At 31.5% G+C, this 27,880-nt stretch overlaps 1 protein-coding gene and 1 long non-coding RNA gene across 2 annotated transcripts; one reads left to right on the top strand and one right to left on the bottom strand.

The window, feature by feature from the left end:
* Positions 1-2,230: 2,230 nt before the first annotated feature.
* LOC113785737 (uncharacterized) lies at positions 2,231-5,700 on the top strand. Its single transcript, XR_003471864.2, has 2 exons — positions 2,231-4,937; positions 5,312-5,700. It is a non-coding gene; the product is annotated as an uncharacterized lncRNA (long non-coding RNA).
* Positions 5,701-6,479: 779 nt separating this feature from the next.
* LOC101493158 (uncharacterized) lies at positions 6,480-7,590 on the bottom strand. Its single transcript, XM_004492052.3, has one exon. It carries the CDS (start codon positions 7,560-7,562, stop codon positions 6,585-6,587), a length of 978 nt encoding a protein of 325 aa, XP_004492109.1. The 5' UTR covers positions 7,563-7,590; the 3' UTR covers positions 6,480-6,584.
* Positions 7,591-27,880: the final 20,290 nt, after the last annotated feature.

The raw sequence follows: 27,880 nt of genomic DNA, 5'->3' as shown, positions 1-27,880 counted from the left end.
TCAAGAGGTTGAGACTGGACAATGAATGCAGTCAGCCCATACATACCAACCAGACCAGTCAGCAGTGCAATAACAGTTAGACTAGTTGAGGACCAGTTAGCAGATGCATCAAATTAGCCATCTTCTGAACCTGTGAGGAGATCAGCAAGAGCTAGGCAACCTTCAATCATATTGCAGCCATATGAAGTAACATCTAACTCAGCCATCAATGCAGATGGATAATTAATTCATTTTACCATGCTTGCTGAATCAGAACCAATAAGTGATGAAGAAGCATTGACTGATCCTAGATGGATAACAACAATGGATGAGGAGCTCAAAGCCATAGAAAAGAACAAGACATGGGAGTTGATGACTCTGTCAGTGAACAAGAGACCAATTGATATGAAATGGGTCTATAAACTGAAATTGAAACCTGATGGACATGTTTCCAGATACAAGGCCAGACTTGTAGCAAAGGGATTTTTGCAAAAACATGGGTTGGACTATGATGAGTTATTTTGCCCTAGTAGCTAGAATTGAAACAATAAGGATGGTAGTCCCAATGGCTAGCTACAAATGATGGTCTATGCATTAGCTGGATGTTAAACCAGCCTTCCTCAATGGATCACTAGATGAAGAGGTGTATGTGAAGCATCCCCCTGGATATGTCTAAACAGACAAAAAAGACCATGTGTACAAATTGAAGAAAACCTTATATGGCCTAAAGCAAGCTCCTAGGGCTTGGAACAAGAGGATTGACAGATCCCTCATAGAGTAGCAATTCGAAAAGTGTGTGAATGAGAATGGAGTTTATGTCAAGAAGGGAGCAACAACACCTGTACTGCTGATATGCCTTTATGATGATGACTTACTGCTGACTGACAGTGATGAAGTGAAAATCAAGGAGTTCAAAATCAGAATGGAGAAGGAATTTGAGATGACTGATTTGGGCATGTTGGCATATTTCCTTAGCATTGAGTTTGAAACCAGGAAAAATAGATTTTTTATGCATAAAAAAAAAGTATGCAAGTGATGTATTAAAAATGTTTAAAATGTAAGAATGCAATAGAAGCAACACCCCATCAGAATCAGGGTTCGTGTTGTCCAAAGAGGGCAATGATGAGTTGATTGATCTTACAACCTCCAAGAAAATTGTAGGATCTCTGAGGTACTTGTGCAACACTAGACCAAATATATCATATAGTGTTGGGTTGATTAGTAGGTACATGGAGAAGCTTAGGACATCACACTACATGACAGTAAAAAGAATCTTGAGATACATAAAGGAGACCATTGAGCTTGGTCTGTTGTATTCCACAAAACTAAATGAAGATGAAGCTAAACTTATTGGCTTCATTTATGCTGATTGGTGTGGAGATATGAATGATATAAATAGTACCACGAGCTATGTATTTATAGTCAATAATTCACCAATCTCATGGTGTTCAAAGAAGCAAAACATAGTAGCATTGTCCGCATGTGAAGCTGAATATGTGGCTGCATCTATGGGAGCATGTCAAACTATGTGGTTGGCAGAGTTAATGGCATAACTGGGATTGAGAAGCAATGATGTAATGAAGATGAAGATAGATAATAAATCAGCTATATACCTAGCAAAGCATCCAAGTGTTTATGGAATAAGCAAGCACATAGAAGCGAGATTCCATTTTCTAAGAGATCAAGTAATGAAAGGCAAGATAAAGCTGGAACACTGCAATACAAATTATCAAAGGCTGACATCTTAACCAAAAGCTTGAAAATAGTGAAGTTCCAAGAGATGAGGAACAAACATAGATTAACAACAAATTGAATCATTTTGAATTAGGGAGCATGTTAAATGTAATTTAAATTGATTTCTAATTAGTTAGTTAGAATATGGTTAGTTTGTTGTAACTGATTCAGTAGAAAACTGTTTCTATAAAAGCCTTCAAAACCAAGAACAATCTACAACGTTTAATAGATCATTTTCCTGACTGTCCAAATTGATAATAAATCTCTGTTTTCTAAACTTTTTAATTTTCTTCCTTTTTCTTCTCAATTTCAATTCCTCTCAATTATACGGTCTCTCCTAACATTTCTCACTTTTTAAAATTTATTGAAAATGATGGTAGAGTGGAACATAATTTGAAAATGATGGTAGTATGATATTTAATTTGGTTTTTAGTAGTATAAATAAAAAAAGTCCAAACATGCCAACCCGCCGTACCTGACTTTTTGACGGCTTAATCACGGAACAGGGCGGACCTACACACTTTATTAGTCGACTATGACCCCATATACAAAAATGGAGGTGAATATATAGAATGTATTTCAATGCATAAGAGACGCGTTTTTAATATTTTTAATTGCAAACACTGGTGTGTAGGGTTTTATTTTATGGTTTTATGGTGGCTTAAAGAGTAGAAAATGAAAAACGAGAGTGTTCCTAAATTTGAAAGCATGTGGTGGAATGAATGTGTTGTTCTTGCAAATTTAATTGAATTGATATGGATTTGTTAAAGAGTAATTTTTGTTGACCAGGAAAACCCTAATGGCTCTACAGTGCAATCCACCCTTGCTGCAGGGTCTGGTTCTGTTCCTTCGGTGCAACAAAGTACCCAAGGCATTGAACTTGGTTTTGTACTCATCTCTGCAATTGATCATCACTCATCCGGTATATTTTGAGGTTGACACGATCCAGTCCATAGAATGTAGTTATATTTTGAGGTTGAATTCCCGTGATTGGTTGGATCGATGTCTTGGTAATTGAGCTTGTGTGAAAGGAACTTACCTCCATAGGTCGATTTTTGATATGATCGACGTTATTGTCCAAAATAAAGGAAAAATGCAGGGGATGAATTTTGGATTTACTTTTACTAAATTCTGTTGAAATTACAGAACCACTATTCATATACAAAATATATTTCTAGAACTGACTGGTCCTAAATAGCGCGTTAATGACTTTTTGATTTCTGATTATTGCTTGGACTCAGTATTAAAAGAATGGAAGCTTCTTTATTCTACTCAGTTCAATGTCAGGGAAGCTAAATTATGTGACAGAATGTGGAATTTGTATTGACCCGTGACAAGTGCTGGATAGAAAAATTACAATTTCTGAATTATGAATTCATTACGTTATTATCCACTTTGTATTATTGTTATTAAAATTATCTTCTCTAAAGAGACTGTTATACTGTTTGAACAGATTCTCAAGATCGATTGCCGTTGCATCAGCAAAATGGTAATGGTGTGAGAAAAGTTACCAAGTATCATAAAGCTACTATTCTGCCGACATACCTTGTTAGTTTAGATGTTCTGAAAGCGGATCAATTTGCATATAAACCTTTAACTGCACATAGAAATGCTCAATACTGGCAGCAGCGTTTCAGTATCACTTTGGCTACTTTGAATTTGCTACAAAATGGCTCTGCCGCAGATGGTCCATTTTCGCTTGATGGTAATGAACGCAAAGAGGTCCGTGGGGGCATGGAGCAAACAGTTATCTTTTCAGTGGAGAAATGGAGTTGGGGTTTGTTGCTTCTATCTATCATACTATTTTCCTGGTTTGTTCTTATGATTTTAAAATAATCATGTGAAGTCTAACACCACAATGCAGAAGTGAGCACAATGAGTTAATTGTAACTTTATTTTGTTGTTGTGCTGTATGATTTTATTCTGGTTTTTGTAGGAATATTTTTCAATTTTAATTGGTTACTTTATGTCATTAATATAGTTATGATAGAAATATGAAGCGTATTAGATGGATCTGGAAACTCCTAGAAGAGTACTTGCTTACTAACAATTGAATTTTATTATGCCCATCAAAGGACCTAGAATATGTAAAACAAGATATTTTTGTTGTTGTTAGCAGTTAATAATTATTCCAAGAGATTTTCCTTTGGTCCTAGTATTCTTAGAAGTTTCTGCCTAGTGGATTAGGTTGCATGACCAAACAATGTTAAATCCACCTTCATCGATGTTCATGCCTTTGCCTTTGTATGGCAAGGCCTATAAACTAGTTTATAGCTTATTTGATTTGCTTATAACTTAATTGACAAATGTATATTTGTTTGATATTTGAGATTATTGCAATAGCTTATAGTTTTTCTTGAGAAGCTTCTAGTGTTTGAGCTTGAAACTTGTTACTATGTTATCTCTCACTTTTACTATCTCTTATATTAAAATACAAAATCAACCCTAATATTTATGAAACAGAAATAAAATTTATATTAAATGATATGAATTGCATTTTATTATATTAACTTGTTTCATTTAATAATATAAGAAACAAATTGAAAATGCAATTTTTCTAACTTGTAAAATGGTAAACAATTTGAAATAAATTAAAATATAAAAGTTGATAATTATTATAAAATAAATAGTATATATAATATCAAATTAACACGTTATTATAAGTCATTTTATATTTATAAGTTGGTTGAACAACTAATTTTACCGAATACTTAATTTTAATCAGCTAACTTATTAGCTATTAGCTAGCTAGCTAGCCTTTAGTTTATTTTTTCCAAAATAAGCTTTAACTCTTCTGCACTTGAATTGACATATCACACTTTTATGCTTGTTATGATATTATGCTTTGAATATTTAAATAATCCAGTATTTTTAAGTCTAGGATTTGGGGTATGACCATTTTTTATATTTTGTGCACTAGTTCATATCAGTGCATTCCCATATATACTATGACGTGTTAGCTATAATTTTGCAACTGTACGAAGGATACTTATTAACGGTTTTAGTACTGCTCAGTGTAAATGACAATTTTGTGAACTTCAACGCGAAGGATCTTATGTACTGTGGCTCATGTATATCAATAGTCGTAGAAAGCTTGATGATCGATTAACTGCCTATGATTCTGCCCTCTAAGCTCTCTGCCAGCATGCATCTGCGGCCTATGATTCTGCCAAATTGCAAGTGACCCAAAGCATCTGGTGGATCTTGTGGAAGGCATTATGGAGGTAATTCCTTACAACTTTCAATTAGCTATGGCTGTTTGCAAGTTACTGAGCAAGGATTGCAGTTCTTCTGATCTAAACTCAACCAGTCTATGGTTTTGGGCGTGTTCAACCCTGGTAAATGCAATTATGAATGCCATTCCGATACCCCCAGAGTTTGTCTGGGTGGAAGCTGCAGAGCTCCTGCACAATGCTATGGGCATTGAAGCAGTAGCCCAGAGGTTTTATAAAAAGGCACTGTCAGTGTATCCATTTTCTATAATGTTGTGGAAATGTTACTATAAGCTTTTTTTGCCCATTGGTGATGCAAACAATATTGTTGAAGAAGCAAAAGAAAGGGGTATTAACCTTTGATTTGGTAACTGGTTGAATGTCAGGTGAGTATCAACATAATTCCTTGCTCGTGGAAACACTTATGGGCCAATTTTGCTTCTATCACATGGAGGCCTCAACGCAGCTGATTTTTTTCCGCTCAATAATTGAATATTTTCCAGATTTAGGAAACAGTTCTGATGACAGAAGTTCCTAGAGTTCAGGTTAAAGTTGCATTAAACTTGTACAGGTAAGTAAACTAAACAAACTAGCAATGTCAGGGTAACTTCTTAGGAAATATAATATACAAGTGGGCTGGTGAAAATTTTGTATATCTGATCTTCCTTTTGCTGTCTTTTTTTTTTCTCCTTTTTTATTGTTGGGTTTCTGACATTTTAATTTCATAGGTTGTTACGTTACAGATGAATGAATGAAAGAATATTTTTATTATTTACCTACAATCTTGTGGTTAGTCTTATTCTTCTAGTTCAATGTAATTTATCTTTGTCGTTTTCTTATATATCTAAAGTTACACGGGATATATCGTATAGAATCTGAAGCTCCCATCATGGTTGATAGAAGTTAATTGAGGAAAGTATTTCTTTCTTCAATTTACTTCATAAATACCAATTTCTATCATTTACCAATGTATATTGTTTTGCTTCAAATGCTTTGGGTTGGAATCAATAGCTACCTTAAGTTACCTGTTTTTTTGATTATATACCTTAAGTAACTTTGATGCTTACATTTTAGATTAAAGCTCATTCACTAAGGTCCTTACGTTACTATCCCCTACAGGCTACAAGCTTATTGCACATTTTTTTGTTTTTGGATTTTTCATGCTCACACACCCCCACATTTTGAAAATGATAAAAATTCCCTTAAAATATTAATTAAAAAAAGTTAATACAAAATTAAAAAGTTTCTACATAATGTTACTTCTATAAATAAATAATTTTAGACACTCACGACAAACTAGCGCATGTTATAATAAATACGGTTTGTTTTGCGGCAAACATTAGAAATATTAATATTCAACAGAATAAAAAAAAAATATTGGAAATGTTAAAACGACTTATTCATTGCCAATAATAAAAATATCTTAGTTACATGAATCAGATTCTAAATTTTGCAACAAAAAGAAAACTATTTAATGTTAGCTAAATTTGTATAACTTGAGAGACTTGATTCATTAAAAGAAAAGCTAAGGTTTTTTTTTTTTTTGGTCTTGTTTACACTTTGTCCTTTTCACCGGAAGTAATTATGTGTGAAAGAAGTCAAATATTAAATGTTGACATCTCTCTCTTCAAACTTTGGCTTGCCATGTTTTGGGAGAGACTAACCATATCTCTCAAACTCAATACTTAATGGTAGAGGATTGACTGAAACTAGACTCTTCACACAAAATATGGCTTCATATATCTCAACAATTTCTCCCCCTTTATTCTCAAAATTAACGTTATGAATTTCCTCTGTTTCAACATTATAGGATCTCACTTTATCAAATACTTTTACAAGAAACTCATTACCCTTCCAAAAGGCTAATGGCATACAAAGTGAACTATGCTCTATGGTTCGAAGTTTATTCCAACAAGAATCCCCAAGACCACTTCCATCGTTCACCCAAATGTCAAAGTTGGCATTTTGATCACAACAATTACGGCAAACCAATGTCATACACTCATTCAAAACACCCAAATATCTTCCATTTGAACTACTAATATCAATATCTTTTGGCAACGACACTTTGTGAAGAATCCCACCTCCCACATTCAATGCAAGAATCGTTGTAGTCAAGCCTTTAAGTTTTGCCCACCAATAATAAATCCCTTTGAAATGCATTGCAAAACAAGAAGTGTCAAACTCACAACACCATGGATTAGAACTTTGAATTGTTCTCCAAGCATCACTTCTCAGATCATATTCTTCAACAATATACTCTTTACAACGACGACATTCACGGTAACTTTCCCACATCCTTACAACCTTAATTAAATTGTTAGTTCTATAATCATGTCCCATTCCAACACCTAGTATCATTCCATCTTTTACTTTTGTGACCAAATCTGATGATGGAAGAAGCCTCACTTCCCTTGTAGTTGGGTTGGATAGAAAGACATCCCTTCCACAAGAAAAATCTGAATACAAGCACAGTAAGCCATTACAAGAATTTGAAACAAGATGATATGATAGACAAGTACTTTTCATGTTGGGCAAAGATATTTGCTTTGGAGAAGAGTCATGTTCCAAGGAAAGTAGTTGGTGGGTATAAGGGGCTAGCCACATACGTAGAAGCAAGTAACAACTTTGAGTCATGATGACCCTTACTAGAACTAGAGCAATAGCAGAAAATTAAGATTGAATTCTTGAAAACAACAATTTTTAGACTCTCCCAAACCACTGTTGTTCTTCTTCATTATTTATAACAAATTTGTAAAGAACTTTTCATGTTTTCTTAAATAAAGATATCAATTTTTTTTAATGATAGTGATATCAATTTTTAGTTATTATAGTGTAATAATAACATTAAAAGTTTTGAACAAAATCTTTTTATTTTTTGCTGAAATTTTAAACACAATTTTTTTTTGCTTAATTTTTGAACAAAATCTTTTTTTTTTTTTTTTTTTTAAGTTTTGAACAAAATCTTAAGTACAAATATAAACCAAATCCAAATTCTAAAAATTAAAGGATCAACATATTAAAAGTTTTGAACAAAATCTTATTAGTTTTTGCTGAATTATAAACACAATTATTTTTTGCTGAATTTTTGAACAAAATCTTTTTTTTTTTCTGAAGATTTTAACAAAATCATTTTCTTTTAACTATAGAACAAAATATTTTTTTTTTCCCTGAATTTTGAATAAAATATTTTTTTTCTGTTGAAGTTTTGAACAAAATCTTATGTACAAATATAAACTAAATTCAAATTCTAAAAATTAAAAGATCAACATATCATATCAAATAAACGAAATTTACTTTTATTTATTGTAAAAAGTATCTACATAAGATCTAATGTTAAAAGATACGGAATTTATTGTAAAAAATATCTACATAAGATCTAATGTTAAAAAGATACGGAATACATGTACAAAACAACATTTTTCTCCATCACAATACGGAATATTATTATGTAACAAATATATATTAAAACAATCTCTTCTATTTTGCATAGAAATCAAGCAGATGTTTTATGGATCCATTCATATTTTTTTGACAAATTATAATAGGGATCCGCTCTCGAAATGGTGAAATTTATTTAATAATATTTAAATATGTGATTAATCTTTTTACAAAAAAAAATGTAATTAATTTCTATAAAATAATATAAATTTAATGTTATATAAAATAAATAATTTTGTTTAAGTCCATACAAAATACAAATGTTTGCATTTTCTTAATGTCTCACATTTTTAGTGCTTTAACCATTGAATAATTAAGTGCTTAAGATTTAAATATATATGGGTGCGTTTGTTTGAGTTTAGATAAACTTAATTTTTAGTTTAAAAAGTTTGGAAATTATTTTTTAGAGATTTTTCTGATTGTTTACTATCATAAAAATAATTTTTAATTTGTTTGTATACAATTTTATAAAAGTGAATTTTAAACTACAAAATTATCATAAATGACATGACTTTTTTAAATACATTATTTTATGTCTTTTCTAAAATTATCCTAAGTATGTTGTCATAGTTTGATTATCCATAATCATTGAGAGAGTAGTTAGTACTTGGTAGAATCTTTGTTGGGTATGTTACGAACTATTGAAATATTTCAAATTGTTCAATTCAAAATTTAGCCTAAATAGATCATTTAACTTAATTTCAGTTAACGTTTTTGTCATTTATCTTTTTTTTTCTTTTCATGATTTGATTATTTATTTTAATTTAAAGTGACAATTTGATCTTTTATGTTTTAAAATGTCAACAATGTTATAATTTTTTTACAAAAATTCATCAAAATTTTCAAAAAAAACCCAAAAATTAATTATCATCTTCAATATAATGTAAATTTCATCAAATTCATAACTTAAATATTTAAATAAACTCATATTTTTATTGTTTATTTGATGAATTTGATGTCGTCGGAGATGAAAATATGAGTTTATTTGAATATTTGTGTTATGCATTTGATGAAATTTGCATTATATTGTAGATGATTATTAATTTTATGGGTTTTGTTTGAAAATTTTGATGAATTTTTGTAAAAAAAAAAAGGATAACTTTGTTGACATTAAAACATAAAAGATCAAATTGTCACTTAAAATTAAAATAAAGGACCAAATCAGGAGGAAAAAAAAGAAGATAAATGGCTAAAATCTTAATTAAAATTAAGTTAAGGAACCACAAGTGTTATTTAGTCCAAAATTTATTAGTTTAATGTATCTCTTAGACCCATTTTAATATTGATTAATGTACCTTACATACTCATAAAAAACACTAAATAAACCCACACAAGCAAAAATAAATTTGTATCAACATATGATTGAAGTAAAGATAAAATGATTCAAATAAAATACATAGAAACAACAAAACAATGTGGAGTAATCGAAAAGGAGAAGAAAACTTATCTGATGAAAACCTATATCATAATCACATGGAAAGAAAACAAATGGGCACAAGTGAATGGGTGAAGGAGAAAACGAAATTAATGAATTGATGCAAAAAACAAAGGATAAAACCTTAGTAAAAATTGATGTAGGGCAATTTCAGATTTTTCCAAAAGGGTAAGAGTAATTACATGATTTTCTCTTATTAGTGAGTTAAATTCAGTGTCATTAAATTTTGTGCAATCTTTCTCTCTCATCTAAAGAGGCAAATGCGAGAAGTTATTATTTTTATCTTTTCATTTTTAATCAAAAAAATGATTGAAATAAACCTCCATCAAACGATAAAAAATGATTTTTAGTTTAAAAATAATTTTTTTTATGAAAAATTCTGAAACGAACGCACCCATAATCCCTAATCACTTAATCTCGGCAAAATTTAAGGAATTTGGTTAATAAAAAAAATTATTTTAGTTTATGTGAAATTTAAGAAATTGAGTTTTAGTTCATCCAAAAAATTCATGATATACCGTATTCGTATTACTAATTTTATTATATTTTTATTTTTTATATATTCGACAGATTTAATTCCGGGGGTTTAAATTTCAGTAAAGTTCCTCACAACGATATAGAAGGATACCAGAATACAATCGATCATATGATGGTTCAAGAAGTAATATATTCACTTTAGCCTATTTTTTATATCTCTTAATATTCACTTTAGCCAGTTTTTTTAACATCCAGTTTCGTTGGAGACCGTATCTCGGATTCCAACACGAGGTACTTGAACAAGAGATCAACACTTGGACTGCATGTACCTCACTGCTATCATATCGTCGAAAAACATCATGCATATAGAGTCGCGCTTCAGTTCGGCTTTCATCAACAAATTCCGCAACCTCCAGAAGATATGACGCTCTACCATGAGATCGACATGAGACGTGGCATTGATGATAATTGGAGTGTGGTTTGGAAAGATGAGATTCAACATTGGAATGAACGCCAAAATTACATATTGCAAGGTCAGTACATTGAAGGTGTTTTACGCTACACTAACGAATATATGAATTGGTTCACGCATCACACTAAATTATACATATCTGTGGAAAGATACATGTGCGATCCATGTTTGCAACCTTCAACATATCCTGATGTTCACTCTATGCCTCAATCAATCCCACAACAAAATATCATGCACCAAACACCATCTTTATCATCACCACAACATTTTCATGAAGCTGCAGATATACCGACTCAATACTACGTTCCTTCAGTGCCAACAATACCCACTCCCATTAATCCGACCGAGAGCAGAATTTTCTATAATTTGTTTTGTACCCATTGCACAACTTCTGAGTCAGCTTATGCGGCTTTTGATTCTATGTATAATGTCGAAACTCAAAATTATACGGAAGCAGGTGGTAGTGGTTCTAATCCACAAATAGATTACAACGAGGATCAACCATAACAACCTCAAGTTGTTTAAAGGGCTAGACGAGTTCGACGACCGCGTAGATGTGGAACTGGAGGTCATTTAGATGACAATAATTAATTTTTATTTGATGTATTTTTTTTATTTGTAGTATTTTTTTCTTTTTTTTAATGTATTTTTTCTTTTAATTTAATGTATTTTTATTTTATTTTATTAATAGAATTTTCTTTTTATTATTATTATTATTAAAATTAAAATTATTATTCTTTTTATTATTATAATAATTATTAAAAGTTATATAATATTATTAAATTAATTATTTTAATTATTTATAATAATATTTTGTATTTTTTAATGTTATAATTATTTTTAAAATATTTAATAATAATAAATATAATATACCCAATATAATATATCCAATAATAAATAACAAAATTCAACAAAAAAAAATACAAGCTAGTAGGAGGTCGCATCCCCAGGATGCGACCATCTAGTGAGGTTGAAATTTTTTTTCTTTAGGAGGTCGCATCCCCAGGTTGCGATCAGCAACTGAGGCTAAAAAGTATGGCATTTTGGTATTATTTTTTAAAAGTTGGGCAATCTGGTATTAAAGTTAAAAAAAAATGGTATTTATATCAAAACCCGATTTTTCACGAGTCACATGAGTACTTTTCTTAAAACATAAAGATGATTCGTTTGAAGCCTTTCAAACCTTTTGGAAAAAGGTTGAAAATGAAAAATGCTCTAACATAATCTCTATAAGAAGTTATTATGAAGTGAAATTCATAAATGCTTTTTTAAAAAACTTTTTTTTAATGAAAATCGTATTTCTCACAATCTCTCGTTTGCAAGAACTCCTCAAAAAAAAAAAAAAAACAAATAGTGTTGTTGAAAGAAAGAATAGAACTCTACAAGAAATGGCAAGAACAATCTTGGAAGAATCAAATGTTGAAAATATTTATGAGCTGAAGCAATTAACACTTGTTATATTTTAAATCATGTATCAATAAGAAAAATTATCAACAAAACACCTTATGAATTATGGAAAAACATAAAGCCAAATATCCCATACTTTCATGTTTTTGGTTGCTATTGCTATATCTTAACTAACAAAGAAAATCTAAAAAAATTTGATGCAAAATGAGACAAAGTCATCTTCTTAGGATATTCCACTAATTCCAAAGGCTATCGTATATATAATCTAAGAACAAAAACTGTGGATGTAAGTATCCATGTGTTATTTGATGAATTTGATGATCTTGATATACAAAAGATAAATGATGAAGAAGAAGAAGAACAATTTAAACAATAATAGCATATCGTTCTTCCGAAAAACGGGATTGATCATCAATCTCCATCTCAAACTCCTTGGCGAAGCTATTTTAAAGAACGATAAAATATATTTTAAAGATGACAACAACAACAACAAAAACATGGCAATTATCTCACAAATTGAACAAAAAAAAAAGTCATAGTTGATAATTCATGGGTTGAAGCAATGTAAGAAGAACTTCTCCAATTTGAGAACAATCCGGTTAGGACTCTTGTACAAAATCCTCAAAATCAAACAATTATTGACACAAAATGGGTGTTTAGAAACAAACTAGATGAAGAAGAAAAAGTAATAAAGAATAAAGTAAGACCGGTGCCTCAAGGTTATAATAAAAAAAGAAGGTATTGATTATGATGAATCTTTTGCTCTAGTTGCAAGGTTAGAAGCTATAAGAATTCTTCTTGCATATGTGTCTCATAAGCTTATTAAACTTTTTCAAATGGATATTAAAAGTGTTTTTTTAAATGGTTTTCTAAATGAACAAGTATATCTTCACCAACCTCTTGGTTTCGAAGATCAAAAGAAACCAAATCATGTCTTCAAACTTACTAAAGTTCTATATCGACTGAAACAAGTCCAAAGAGCCTAGTATGAAATACTAAGTTTCTTTTTAATCAAAAATGGTTTCTCCAGAGGCAAGATTGATACTACACTCTTTAGAACAACTGATGAAACTGATTTTCTAATTGTTCAAGTGTATGTTGACGATATCAACTTTTGATTAACAAGTGAAAAAATGGGAGGACTTTTCAAATCTCATGCAAAGTGAGTTTGAAATGAGTATGATGAGAGAGTTGAGATACTTTCTTGGCTTGCAAATCAAACAACATGAAAATGGAATCTTTATCAAATATCTTATAAAGAAATACAAAATGAATGAAGCCATCTCCCAGAAAAGCATAAAGCCAAATACAAAACAATGACATCTCCCATGCATCCTTCCTCAAATATGGACAAAGATGAACAAGGAAAATTCATCTCTAAAAAGGAATACAGAGGAATTATAGGTTCATTGTTATATCTATCTGCAAGCAGGCCAACTATTATTTTTGCATTAAGATTATGTGTTAGATTTCAATATTTACCTAAAGAATCTCATTTATCTATTGTAAAAAGAATTTTTCGTTATCTTGTTGGTACTTCTAATCTTGGCATTTGGTATAACAAAGGAACTCATTTTGATCTTGTAGCCTATTGTAATGTTGATTATGCTAAGGATAAAATTGAAAGAAAAAACACAAGTGATGCGTGTCCATTTCTTTGGGAAGCTCTAATAAGTTGGTAATGTAGAAAACAAAATACACTTGTCTTATCAACAACTGAAGCTGAATATATCTCAGCTGCAAATTGTTGCTCTAAAGTCTTATTGATCAAAAACCAACTTGAAGACTTTTCTGTAAGTTATACAAATGTCTCAATTTACTGTGATAATACAAGTGCGATAAATTTGTCAAAAAAACGTCATTAAACATTCAAGATCAAAACATATTGCAATAAAACATCATTTTATTAGTGATCAAAATATATTGAATTAATCTTTGTTGACACCAAAACTCAACTTGTTGACATATTTACTAAACCTCTAATTGAAGATGATTTTAATTTTATTAAAAAAAAATTTAAAATCATAAAAAATCCAAACTATCTCCTTGGAAAAAATTGACCAAAATGTTCTGGTCAATACGGGGAACGATCTCCGTTTCCTTCCTCTTTGTACTAGCCTCCCTTTTCATGTCAAGCTTAAGTAACATTTTAAAAAATCACAAATGAATTTCACACCAAGAGGCAAAGTAACGACTCATTCATTCTTCAAAAAATGACAACTCTAGTCTCATTTGCCACTTCTCAACCAACCACTCCTATAATACCCAAACATGTCACTCTCTCCCTCATCTTTTTCCAAAAAATTGTTTTTTTCCTTTTCATCAAAACCTTCATACTCTAACTTTCTACAGCTCACTTTTCAATTTTTTTCCCCAAAAATCATGGCTCGTACCAACTCCAAGAACTCCTATACCATCACCACCTCGATCACCATCCCGATCACCATCTCCTTCACCACGATCTACTCCTATAGAAGTTTCTCCTTATGAAAACACCTTTTTTGAATATCTTTCATCAAATCTTGAAACCAGCCCACCTCCCATTTCGCTAGCCCCACTCACCACTGTACTTCCTCATCTCTTCCAATGCACTCTCCGAAATACAAGTCAAGCACCACCACCTCTCTAGAGAAAACCTCAATCATACAATCTTCCATCTAAAAGGAGATCAATGAGAATCATTGCTGGTGTTGGTACCTCGATACAATCCAAAAGTGTGGACCCAACCATCTACACCATCTTAGATGATGAATCTGGTTCTCCACCTCCACTCACACGCTCTGCTTCTTCTTCTAAATCACCACCATAATTCTCAAAAGCTTCCACTTCCACACCAAAATGCTCAAAACCCTCAGCTTCAACACCAAAATCCTCAAAACCCTCAATTTCAACACCAAAATCCTCAAAACCCTGTACTTCACCATCAAAATTTGTAAAATGTCTTTTTACCATTTCAAAATCACCATCAAAGAAATCAAAATCCATTCCTCAACATACACCAACAACGCCACCTTCAAAATTAACTAAATCATCACTCATTCTATCATATTTTGGCAAAACAAATTCTGAAACAACTCTTAAAACAATCTGCACAAAAAACCAAAAGTGCATAATGTTCTCCATCTAGATCAATTCCACATGAACGTTCTTCACGCTTAACTAAAACCCAACCAAAGCCACCTCAGAAAACAACTTCCAAAATCCTTATCCCACCATTACTTTAAGCCAAATACCAAAATATTTACCAAGACAAATGGACTTTAAGACCAATTGTGGTTGGGCGGATCATTGTGTTTGATAGCCTTCAATTTGAAGGAACCTCAATCGAACAACACACTGATGCTCTTGACTGGCCTGAGTTCCTAGAAATAACATATTCCTACTATCTAGAGGTCATTCGTGCTTTCTATTGCAAAACCCAAACCTTCCCTAACAAAGCTTTTCTTATCACTATTCTAAAAGGGGTAAAAATTCATCTCACTCCTTCAATATTGGTTGAAATTATGCATTTGTGTACTAAAGGGCCAATCATCTCTGGAAAAGATTGGTATTCTATTCTAAATGTTCACAAAGATGCAGTTTTCAACGAGTTCTTCATTCTTGGCTCAACCAATTATGTCTTTGCATATTTGAAACTTTTTCCCAAAATCTTCAACAATATTAGTCAACATTCCATTCTACCTCATTGTGACTTTTACGAGTATGTTTCTGACAATGATACCTTAATCATTTATCACCTCCTCAGTTGAAAAAGACCCAACCTCCCCTACATCATCATTCAGAACATGATAGCCTCCCCCACTTGTGATTACAAAATTAATATTGTTCCCTATGGTATGGTTCTCACAAAAAATTTCAAAATTTTCAATGTCCCTCTCAAAAATGAACAATCCATCATCAAAATCTCCAAATTCTCTTCCAAAAACATCTCCCACATGAAAAAAGATTCATCGCTTCCACCAACTCTGCATGTCCCTCAAGATCAATCTCCTCGTTCTCTTGGTCCCAACAAAAGAAAATGCTCAGAAATGAAAAAATCTTTAAACCCTAATACTAAAAATATTGGGATAAACCTTCATAAAAAACGTTATGCTTTCCAGAACAAAATTCTTCCCTTCACCACTAATCAATCTGAATCCACCCCACTTCTTAATGATCTTACTTTTGGTATCCTAACACCACACTAACTACAAAATCAAATTCTTCAACATCATCTTTGCTCCCAAATTCATTTTGAGAGATCATCTCAAATGGCTCTATTTTTCCCACTTTTGCGCACTATTTTTATTCCATCTCCAGGTTATCCTTATTCAGCTTCTTAGCTTGTGAATGAAGACCTTCGTCCTCCAAAACACATCAAGATAGAGAAGGACACCTCAAAGACATGAAAGGATATTCCCAATATTTTTATAGCTCTTCAAACTATCATTGATATACATGTTAATCAAGATAGAGAGAACACAATTTTAATGGATTGGATGGGTACTCAACTTGCTCCCAAGCTGGGACTTGAACCACCTCTACCCAAATCCGCCTCCAACCTTTCTTGATCTACCCATGCTCTCCATCTCTTCATCCTCTGATGACTCATCTCCATCTTTATCATTTTGAACTGCTCTATCTCTATTTTCGTCCCACCTCTTTTTGCTATGACAACGGGGGAGAAGAAGAAATTAGATTTAGGATTTAAATGAAGTATTTTTGAACTTCTTATGTACTTCTTTGTTTTACTTTTCTATTTTTTTTCTTTGAACCATATGCATGAACTTTTTTAATATCATTAATGAAGAAAATATATTTTAGTTCAAAAATATCTGTTAATAGATACAAAAATTAAGGTGGAGATTTTTAACCAATATACTATATACAATTTTATATTTAAATCAGAATCAAATTTAAAATCGAATTAACATGTTTTTCATCATAAAAAGGAGGAGATTGTTGAGGCAAAATCCCAAATTAAGTGTTTTGAAGATAAACAAACAAGTTAATTAATCTTTAATCCTGATTTTGATTGTGTTCCTATTTAACTTGTGTTTTTGAGTGATTTATTCAAAGATAAGTGATAAAATACATTCATACAAAAATTAGTGATCTCACCATGATATAAATCAAAGAACATCATGCCTCAATTGAACTTGAAATTGATTACAAGATCATTCTAGGTAATTAAGATCATTATGGTTTATCAAAGGATCATTCTGGTTTACCAAAAGATCATTATGGTTTATCAAAGGATCATTCTGGTTTATTCAAGGATCACAAATTCTCTTTAAAATTGAAAATACTTAGTAAATAAAATACAAAACTAACTGAAAAAGTTAATGTTTTAAAGAATCAAACTGTTGAATTTAAAACAGAACAAGTATTCCAAGATTTTCTAGCTAATGGTATAGAAAAAAGCAAATATGCATCTATGATTTATGGTGTTGGTAGAAATGGTAAAAGAGGTCTACGATTTGAAGAAATAGTAACTGAACCTAAACATATTCACTCTGATGTTTGGTGCATTGTTTGTTCTAAGAAAGGGCACTCTAAATTATCTTGTCCTATGTTAAATATAATGAAAGACAAGAAAACTGTCAAGACTAACAAACTAGGACCCACTTATATTTGTGTACCAAAAGACATTTGTTTATGTTGCAGATGTTCTAAGCAACCAAGTTGAAACACCAATCATAGCATCTGGTAAGTGGATGCTAGCAACTTATGAAGGGAAAAGGGTATATTTCCCAAGACCTGACTCTGGTGAAATAAGGATTGGTCATCACAATACCTATCAAAACTAGAACCAACTGATGAACCATAACTATCAGAAAAAAGAATAACCATATGATGAACCATAATTATGAGAAAAATTAGAACCATCTGATAAATGTGAATTATCAGTAGAACTAAAATTACCGGAGGAATCTGATACATCAGTAGAAAAACAAGTGTTAAATGAATATTCATAATCAGGAGACTTCTCTGAATACTCAAATCAAATTTATCAAGACTACAAACCTGGATGAAAATTCAAAATCTGAAAACTAGAAAAGTCTCTAATAAGAGAATACAAACTGTAACGCCCCAAATTTTTTATCCAAAGTATTACTTAAAAGTACTTATTGCTTAGAAAAATTATGACATTTTTTTTTAATTATAAAGGAAAGAATACCTAAACTACTATTCATTTAAATAATTAGTAAACCCTAAACCCCAAAATAATATAAATAATAGTTTATATCATATTTTTACTAGAATTCGTAGCGGATACATAAAAACTCCTTCAAAAGAAAATAAACTTTTATGAGTTATTAGAATATCACGTTTCTCAATATACAAATTCAATACTTTAGTCTTTTTCCTCTTATAAAAAGTGGAATCTCAATAAACTTGATTTAACTATAATTTCGTAATATAAATCCTAACACTTAGTAATACTTGTATAGTTTTCATTAATTAAATAAGTAAAATATAACTTATAACTCTCATCCCCAATACAACCTAACAGAGCGGAGCTTCTCCCAAACTTGAACTTCAACACTCATTAACTTGTAATAACTGTTGCAATTTCACAAACACAGGGCCAAACCAGTCAAACACAAACAACGAAGGAGGTGAGTTTTAAAATCATGTTAATAGTATAATATAAGTAAGAAAAACACGCAAATAATCAACACATAGCTGTATCAAACACATCACAATATAACAAAGCATTTCAAGAAAAAAATCATATTATAAAGTCAAAATCACTCAAGGAGAATCAATATCTCATTATAGCATCAAATCATCTAAGAGAAATTATTATCATATTAAATACACATTAACCACAACCAGACAATCACAAGACGGTGCAATGCTATGCATGCTCCTAATAACTATATGATCCAGATATAATACCTTCCACTAAGGCAACTTCCACACAGAAAATCGCTCATACCAATGGGGAAAATAAATTTGCCACAAAGGCAACTTTCTCATAGAAAATCACTCATACCAATGGGGAAAAAACGGCCACAAAGGCAACTTTCACAAAGATGCATATGTCATGACATGATGGTGCATTATCAAAATAAAATATTCCCACACAATCCACTAAGATGCATATGTCATGACATGATGATGTATCATCAAAATCAAACATTCCCACACAACCCCCTAAGATTAAGTCAAATGATCCAAAATAACTAATACAAAATCACCACCTTATTCAAATACGACTAAATCATACATCTCAAGTTCTTATCAAGAAAATCAAATATTCTTAAACAACTATCATAAAAATCAAAGCTTCCACCCCTCATATGACGAAGATCCTATATTCATAAACAATTATCACAAAGATCAAAACTTTAATCTATTACATCATAAAAATTTAAACTTTTATCACATACATATAGAAATTAAAATCTTCATATATGCCACACATAAATTCAAATTTTATCACATATATCATAAATAAGACTGTCAACACATTAAAAATAAAACTTAAACTTTCTTCATACATACCACACAGTTGCAGAATTTAAATCACACAACAACCTAATAAAAGTTTCTAATCCATATTTTAATCCTACAAACTATAATTAGTCATATTAAATCAATTATTAATAAATAGGGCTACTGTCGTGCATAGCAAGCCCCAAATGAATCATCGGGAAATATGATTTTCTCGTTAATCTCACAATATATTATACTCATGAATTCAAACGCTCTCTCACCTCTTACCTTTTTCCGACACTTTCGCACACGAATACAAGTCCGCAAGAAAAACATTTGTTCTTTGACTCCTTGTCCTTCAATCGATCTTACTCGAGAGTTTATGAGTAAACGTCAAAAATTAATTATGAAAACACACTCTAAAAAGGTCAATTTTCGAAACTGAAACAAGTTATCTTACCTAAATCAGAAAATAATCATGGTATAATATAGCCATCGTTGACACGGTCGTTTTGGCATTGGTTTCACTCAAATCAGACTTACGATGAAGAAGAACGGTGCAAAATAATGAATTCTATAAACGAGAAAGTCGGGTATTTTAGAGAGAGACTGAGATGGCTAAAAATCTGAAAAAGTGTATTTAATTGGCTAGCTAAATGAATGAAACTATATACTGAAATTTAGATGAAAACGGAGAAAGTTTCCTAGAACAATTATCAATCAGCAATGTCAAACGGTAATCCTAATTTTTATTTCTCTCATATTCACAATATTAACTACAATTATCACTATAATATTTTATAAAATAATCACATAAAATACTATCATCTTTACAGAATAGTCAAAACGATGAAATAAATAAATAAAACATAAATAATTTATATTTATTACTAAATTTCAATAAATTTGTATAAAACCATCATATCATAGAAAATATATAAAATAAAGAAATTAATCACAATATTACTACTATCTTAAGACAACTATTTATAAAACAAATAATTAAAATAAGAAATAGTCTTAAATAATTAAAATATAACTATGAACAAATTTATTATGTAGTTTAACACACAAATATCTAATGCAAATCTACATGTAAACTCACTCAAAGTCTTCTCCTCTAAATTACTTTTGCTACAATACCCTTATATTTTTTAAAATAAATTAAATAACCAAAAACAATATTTATAATTTATATTACTCATTAAATTAAATAAATATACAATTATCAAACCATAAGAAACTCACATATATAAGGAGAAGTAATCATAAAGTTAATCAACTTATATTCTAAAATAATTTTAACACCAAATTAATTTCTGTAAAATCTTATTTAATTAATAAAATAGTTGATTATGAAATTTAGGATGTTACACAAACCAGATCCTCCAATAAGAGAATATACAAATTCAGCATCTGAAAACTAATAAAGAAGAACTAAGAGGGTTTTCATAGTGAAATTGGAACTATTGACATATATGTTATATCTTTCTTTAAATTTAACTATTGTCTGATATTATGTTTATTGTGATAACAAGAAGCTTGATCTTAAAAATCAAAGCTATATTAGTATTTTGCAAGTTCTAAAAAATTTGGAGGAACTAGGAGAATCACAAAATATGAACATTTCAGCAGAAGCATAATACAAGTTTGTTTCTTCAGAAAGAAGCATAAACCACCAGAAGCAAAACTGGTGTTTTGGGCTATATTGTTTCATTCATAAATCTCTAATTTATATTATGTTATATGAAAAACAACTTGACCTTGAAAAGTCAAAGCAAGTTGATGATAATGCAGGTTTACTAGTACTAGAGGAAGTAGATTGCAGGCAAACCAGAAGAACCTGAAAAATCAGAGGATATAAGAAAATCATCAGAAGATGAATCAGACCATGCCAAAAGTAGCCAAGATAAATCAGAAAGAAAATTTGGATGAAAGTAAAAGTCATGTCATCCCGAAACATTAATCACTGGAAATTCAAATGATGGATGAATTCTTGCAATGCAAGAAGAGTTAAATGAATTTATGAGGAATGATGTTTGGGATCTTATACTTAAACCAATGAAGAACATTATTGGAACCAAACAAATTTTCAGAAAAAAGGTGAATAAAAAAAAGTGACGTGGTCATAAACAAGGAAAGACTTGTTACACAAAGCTATAGTCAGCAAAAACGACATTGATTACACTGAGACATTTGCTCAATCACCGAGTTAGAGGCTATTCGTATCCTACATTTTTTTTTTTGCTTCAAATAATAACATTACATTATTTCAAATGGATGTTAAAAGTGTTTTTCTAAATAGTTATATAAGTGAAGAAGTATATGTTAAACCACCCCCAAATTTTGATACTCTGAATTTCCAAATCATATTTTTAAACTTAGAAAATCTCTTTATGGTCTAAAACAGGCACATAGGGCATGGTATGATAGACTTAATAATTTTTTGCTTAAAAATAACTTTGAAAGATAACAAGTAGATAATACACTTTTTAGAAAATCAATAGGAGATGTCATTCTTATTATTCAAATTTATGTTGATGACATTTGTAAGACCCATAATTTTAAATTACACTTTATGTATTTATTGTGTTTTGGATTTTGGCCCGGAGGCTTTTTAGCCAAAATTAATAATATTATGGTGTGTATAGGATCAAAAAGTTATTTTGACCCCGTTTAGAATTACTCGTCGATAAATAAATTTAAATTAAGTGCGGTAAATCCTTTTCGGAGAATTTAATGCGTTACGGGTAAAAAGGTGATTTAACAAATATCTAGATATTTTGAGATATTTGTTAAGTTATATTTAATATATATTTATATATATGTGGGTTTGCTTGGTGAGAATAGAAAGAAAGGAAATTAGAAGGAAGAAAAAGGAAAAGAAAAGGTTATATAAAGGAAAGAAGGAAATAGAAAGGAAGGAAAAACAAAGAAAGGAAAAAGGAAGGAAGGAAAACTGATTTTTCCATCTTCTTCCTCTTCACCCGCGGCCACCTTTCCCCTCCTTCTCCCATTTTCATTTTCGTTACTTTTCTTTCTTCAAGACTAGTAACCCAAGGTTGGGTGAGTGCTAGAACAAAGATTTCGCAACTCCACTCTTCCTCTTTGATTCGAAAACGAAGAAAAACGGTATTTGAGATTCAAACACAAACCCCTCCGTTTCTTCTAGATCCAAGCTTCATTTCGCGAAGAGTTAGAAGGGAAAGTTGCTCACTACCACGCTACGGTGCTAGGGGACCAATTTGGAGGCGACGTTGCGAGCGGAGATTTTTACCGGATTTGCTCGCGGTACCGGAAACGCACGTTAGAGCTAACGCGAAGGTAAGGGCTCCTTCCAAACTTTTAGTTTGCATTTAGGGACTTATCTGTGGTTGTGTGGGAAGGAATTTGTTAGGGTTAAATGTATCGATTTGGGGAAAAACCAAACTAGTGCGTTATGGGTAACAACCTTAGAGTTAGGTTTTGTTTATATTGATGAATGTTTCGTGGTAAATGAATTTGAATGTCATTGTGTGTGATTATGAGTAAATGAAATTTGATGTATCTGTGTGTTATGTTGCTTTGATTTGTGTTCGTTGTTTTTGACATGCTCTTAATTGATATTGATGAAATTTGATATGTGTATGGTTGGATTTGTGAATAAATGAATTGATATGTTTTGATGTGAGAATTTGTTGAGTTTGTGTTGTGTGAAATTTGAAAACCATTAAGTTAAATGAGTATTAAGAATGGGGAATCTCTTAATGTCTCGTTTACTTAATGTGCGTTTGTTTGTGAAAAATCGTTTAAGTTAACTGGGCGTTAAGAATGGGGAATCTCTTAATGTCTCGTTTACTTAATGTGCGTTTGTTTGTGAAAAATCGTTTAAGTTAACTGGGCGTTAAGAATGGGGAATCTCTTAATGTCTCGTTTACTTAATGTGCGTTTGTTTGTGAAAAATCGTTTAAGTTAACTGGGCGTTAAGAATGGGGAATCTCTTAATGTCTCGGTTACTTAATATTTTGTTTTAAAGAAAAATCGTTTAAGTTAACTGGGCGTTAAGAATGGGGAATCTCTTAATGTCTCGGTTACTTAATATTTTGTTTTAAAGAAAAATCGTTTAAGTTAACTGGGCGTTAAGAATGGGGAATCTCTTAATGTCTCGGTTACTTAATATTTTGTTTTGAAAACCGTTTAAGTTAACTGGACGTTAAGGAGGGGGAATCTCTTAATGTCTCGGTTACTTAATATTTTGTTTTAAAGAAAAATCGTTTAAGTTAACTGGGCGTTAAGAATGGGGAATCTCTTAATGTCTCGGTTACTTAATATTTTGTTTTGAAAACCGTTTAAGTTAACTGGACGTTAAGGAGGGGGAATCTCTTAATGTCTCGGTTACTTAACATTTTGTTTTGAAAACCGTTTAAGTTAACTGGGCGTTAAGAATGGGGAATCTCTTAATGTCTCGGTTACTTATTATTTTGTTTGGAAAATTGTTTAAGTTAACTGGGCGTTAAGAATGGGGAATCTCTTAATGTCTCGGTTACTTATTATTTTGTTTGGAAAATTGTTTAAGTTAACTGGGCGTTGAGAATGGGGAATCTCTTAATGTCTCGGTTACTTAATGTTCGTTTTTGAAAATCGTTTCAGTAAATGAGTATTAAGAATGGGGAATCTCTTAATGACTTATTTACTGAATGTTTTGTCTTGAAAATCGTTAAGTTAAATGAGAATTAAGAATGGGGAATCTCTTAATGTCTCGCTTTTTTATGTGTGTTTCGGTAAATCGTGCTGACCCGGGATAGGTGGCACCTTGGTAAACAGTACGGGCCGTGATAGGCAGTACGTTTACGATTTACGTTTGGTAAGTCGTGCTGACCCGGGATGGGTGGCACCTCGGTAAACAGTACGGACCCGTGATAGGTAGTACGTTTACGACTTACGTTCCTGAGGGAATTGTGTTTGGTAAGTTGTGCTGACCCGGGATAGGTGGCACCTCGGTAAACAGTACGGACCCGTGATAGGTAGTACGTTTACGACTTACGTTCCTGCGGGAATTGCGTTTGTCCGTGAGAGACTGCGCAGGGGTTTGTCCGTGAGAGACTACGCCCTGGTTTAAGTTAGATGAGAATTAAGAATGGGGAATCTCTTAATGTCTCGTTTACTCGTGTATGTTTTGGTAAGTTGTGCTGACCCGGGATAGGTGGCACCTCGGTAAACGGTACGGACCCGTGATAGGTAGTACGTTTACGACTTACGTTCCTGAGGGAATTGTGTTTGTCCGCGAGAGACTACACCCTGTTGATTTGTGAACTGTTGGTTCATTTTGTTTGTGTAGTAATGTGTTATAAATGCTAAGTGTTATGTTTTGGAATTTGGTGATAACATGTTTGATTGCAATACCATTTCGAAATCCATGATGTCGTAGTAATTGTGTTATCAGTGTTAAGTGTTAAGAATTGGGATTATGCATGAATGTGATTGAGTTAGTTTATGAATTTTTGAAAGAATACACAGGTAAATCGATTTCCCAATCGATTGGATAGTAAACAGGGACTTGGCCAAATGGACAAAATCGATTAGCCAATCGATTTTGTAATCAGTTTTTCGAAAATCATTTACGAAATCGATTGCCCAATCGATTGGGCCTAAGTCAGGGACTCATCCATATTCGACCAAATCGATTTGGAAATCGATTGGCCATTAAGTCAGGGGCTCAGCTATCCTGTCAATCGATTGCCCAATCGATTGAATCAAGCCAGAGTTCAAAATTTCACTAAAAACCTTCAGGAAATCGATTTGGAAATCGATTGGTATTAAGTCAGGGGCTCAGTACTCACTCAATCGATTTCCCAATCGATTGATTTCATCCCAGGATTCTGTTTCATCAAAATCCTTCACCCCAATCGATTGCCTAATCGATTGGCTTAGTGAAAATCCTCAGTTTTAGTTGTATGACTGTTTGCTCATGAAACTATCCATGTCTTGATTTGTTATGTTATAATTAGGGGATTGAGAACCTCATTTTACTTTCATTTTAACTGGCAAAGTATTGTATGAACTTTTCGCATATTGAAAATCCTGCTAAGGTGCATGCTTAGTTGAAAAGTTATTTTTAGCATTTAAAACTTAAATGTTATGTGTTAACTGTTATTTTCGGTTGGTGACCTTTACAATTATTGTGGAAATCTGGGCTTTGCCCTCAGATGAGAGTCAGGACGATCCTACCGGTTCGTACCCTACGGACGGAAATGGAGATGGGAACGCTTGACTGCAGCTACGTTAGGAGGATCTCACGGGGCGCGTGGAGATTAGTCAGGGTGTTTAGTTGTGTTGTAAAATGATCACATTAGGTTGACATAGAGGGATCAGATGTCTTTCTTTTGTATTGCATTCACATTAAAATGGAAGACTGTACCTATAATTTTCGATGGGTTACATGTACCATTTGTTGTTGGGTAAATGGTTTGGATTTATAATTGGAGTAACTTTCCCGCTGCTTGTAAATTATAATGACTCAATTATTTATCCAAAGGCATTTCTTTATTTATTTCTCTGCTTTATTTTAAATTCTTTTGAAAAAAAAATATACCCTCGCTTTGAAAAACGGGGTGTTACAACATTATTTTTGAATCAACTAATGACATTCTTTGCCAAGAATTTTCTAAATTGTTGCAACTTTAATTTCAAATGAGTATGATGGGAGAGCTTAAGTTCTTCTTAGGGGTACAAAAGAGCTCTTAACAAAAAGGTATATACATTCATCAAACTAAATATACAAAAGAGTTTCTCAAAAAGTTTAAGATGAGCTATTGAAACTCATGGCTACAACAATGCACCCTACCTGTTCACTTAAAAAAAAAATGATTCAGGCCAAAAAGTTGACCAAAAAACCTATAGAGGAATGATATGATCCCTACTTTACCTTACCACTTCCAGACTTGACATTTTGTTTAGTGTATGTGTATGTACAAAATTTGAAGTTAACCCAAGGGAATACCATTTAAATGTTGTTAAGAGAATCCTTAGATACCTAAAATGCGCTACCAACCGTACCTTGTTCTACAAGAAATATCCTAAGTAAAAATTGAGTGGATATTGTAATTCTGATTATGCTGGAGATAACCTCGAGAGACTGAACACTAGTGGCAACTACACCTTTCTAAGTGACAACTTAATATCTTGGTCAAGTAAGAGACAGAACACAATTTCAATCTTAACAACGGAGGCTGAGTACCATTAAACAATTGACTACAGTTCTCAACTACTTTGGATGAAGCATCAACTTAAAGACTACAAAATCCTAGAATCCAACATTCCCATCTATTGTGATAACACTTCTACCATTTTCCTAACCAAAAACCGTTTCCTACATTCTATAGCTAAACACATAGAGTTCAAACACCACTTCATTAGGGACATGATTCAAAAAGGAGTACTAAATACCACATCATTAGGGACTTGGTTCAATGGGATGACATATTCACCAAACCACTAGCTGGAGATAGGTTTGACTTCATCAAGAAAAATTTAAACCTTACCATCATACCTGACTAATGTTGTGATAACTTCAAAGTAGTCTAGCTTTACATTAGCTTTTATTAGTTTTTATATTTTCTTGTAATATATTATATTTCTATTATTAAAAAGAAAAGCAAATTAAAAAAAATGAAAGTTTCAGTTTTAAGTCTTTTTTGTGATAACAAAAAGGGGAGAAAGATATTTGATAAAGTCGAGAAAAGAGAAACTGATACTTAGACTTAGGGGAATCCCTAGGTTAGGGGGAGTCAAAGAAATATAAAGAAAACTTGGTATACAAGTTTTGTTATCATCAAAAAGGGGGAGATTATTGGAACCAAGTTGATTTTATACTTTGAGTTTTGATGATAACAAACGTATTTCATGAGAACAATATATTTGGCTTTACATAGTATGAAATAAGATATGTGTTTTTGAAGAAACTTTAAAATAAGATTTGATTCAAATTTATAATTGAAAAAAATCTAAAATAAAATTTGATTCAAATTTATAATTGAAGAAAATCTAAAATAAGATTTGATTCAGATTTATAATTGAATAAAACCTTTGACCAAGTTGAAAAGAAGATATGGTCAATATTTGATTAAGATTTATCTATAATAAAATTCGAACATAATCAATCTAAACAAAATACAAGCATAATCAATCTGAAGAATTTATAAACTCAAATCTAAACAAAATACAAATCTGCTCAGATTGGATTTAGAAATAAAGAATTGACTAAAGAACATATTATCAAAAAGCATATTGTTCAAAATTATTTTTGAATTAGATCGTTGT

The sequence above is a fragment of the Cicer arietinum genome, chromosome 3 (genome assembly GCF_000331145.2).
Source record: "Cicer arietinum cultivar CDC Frontier isolate Library 1 chromosome 3, Cicar.CDCFrontier_v2.0, whole genome shotgun sequence".
In the NCBI taxonomy this organism is placed as follows: domain Eukaryota; kingdom Viridiplantae; phylum Streptophyta; class Magnoliopsida; order Fabales; family Fabaceae; genus Cicer; species Cicer arietinum.
Note: the sequence above shows the minus strand (reverse complement) of the source record. Positions and strands in the feature narration are given on the sequence as shown.

What these genes read in the sequence shown, in the direction of transcription:
- LOC101493158 (XM_004492052.3), bottom strand. Translation starts at nt 7,562, where the DNA reads ATGACTCAAAGTTGTTACTTGCTTCTACGTATGTGGCTAGCCCCTTAT.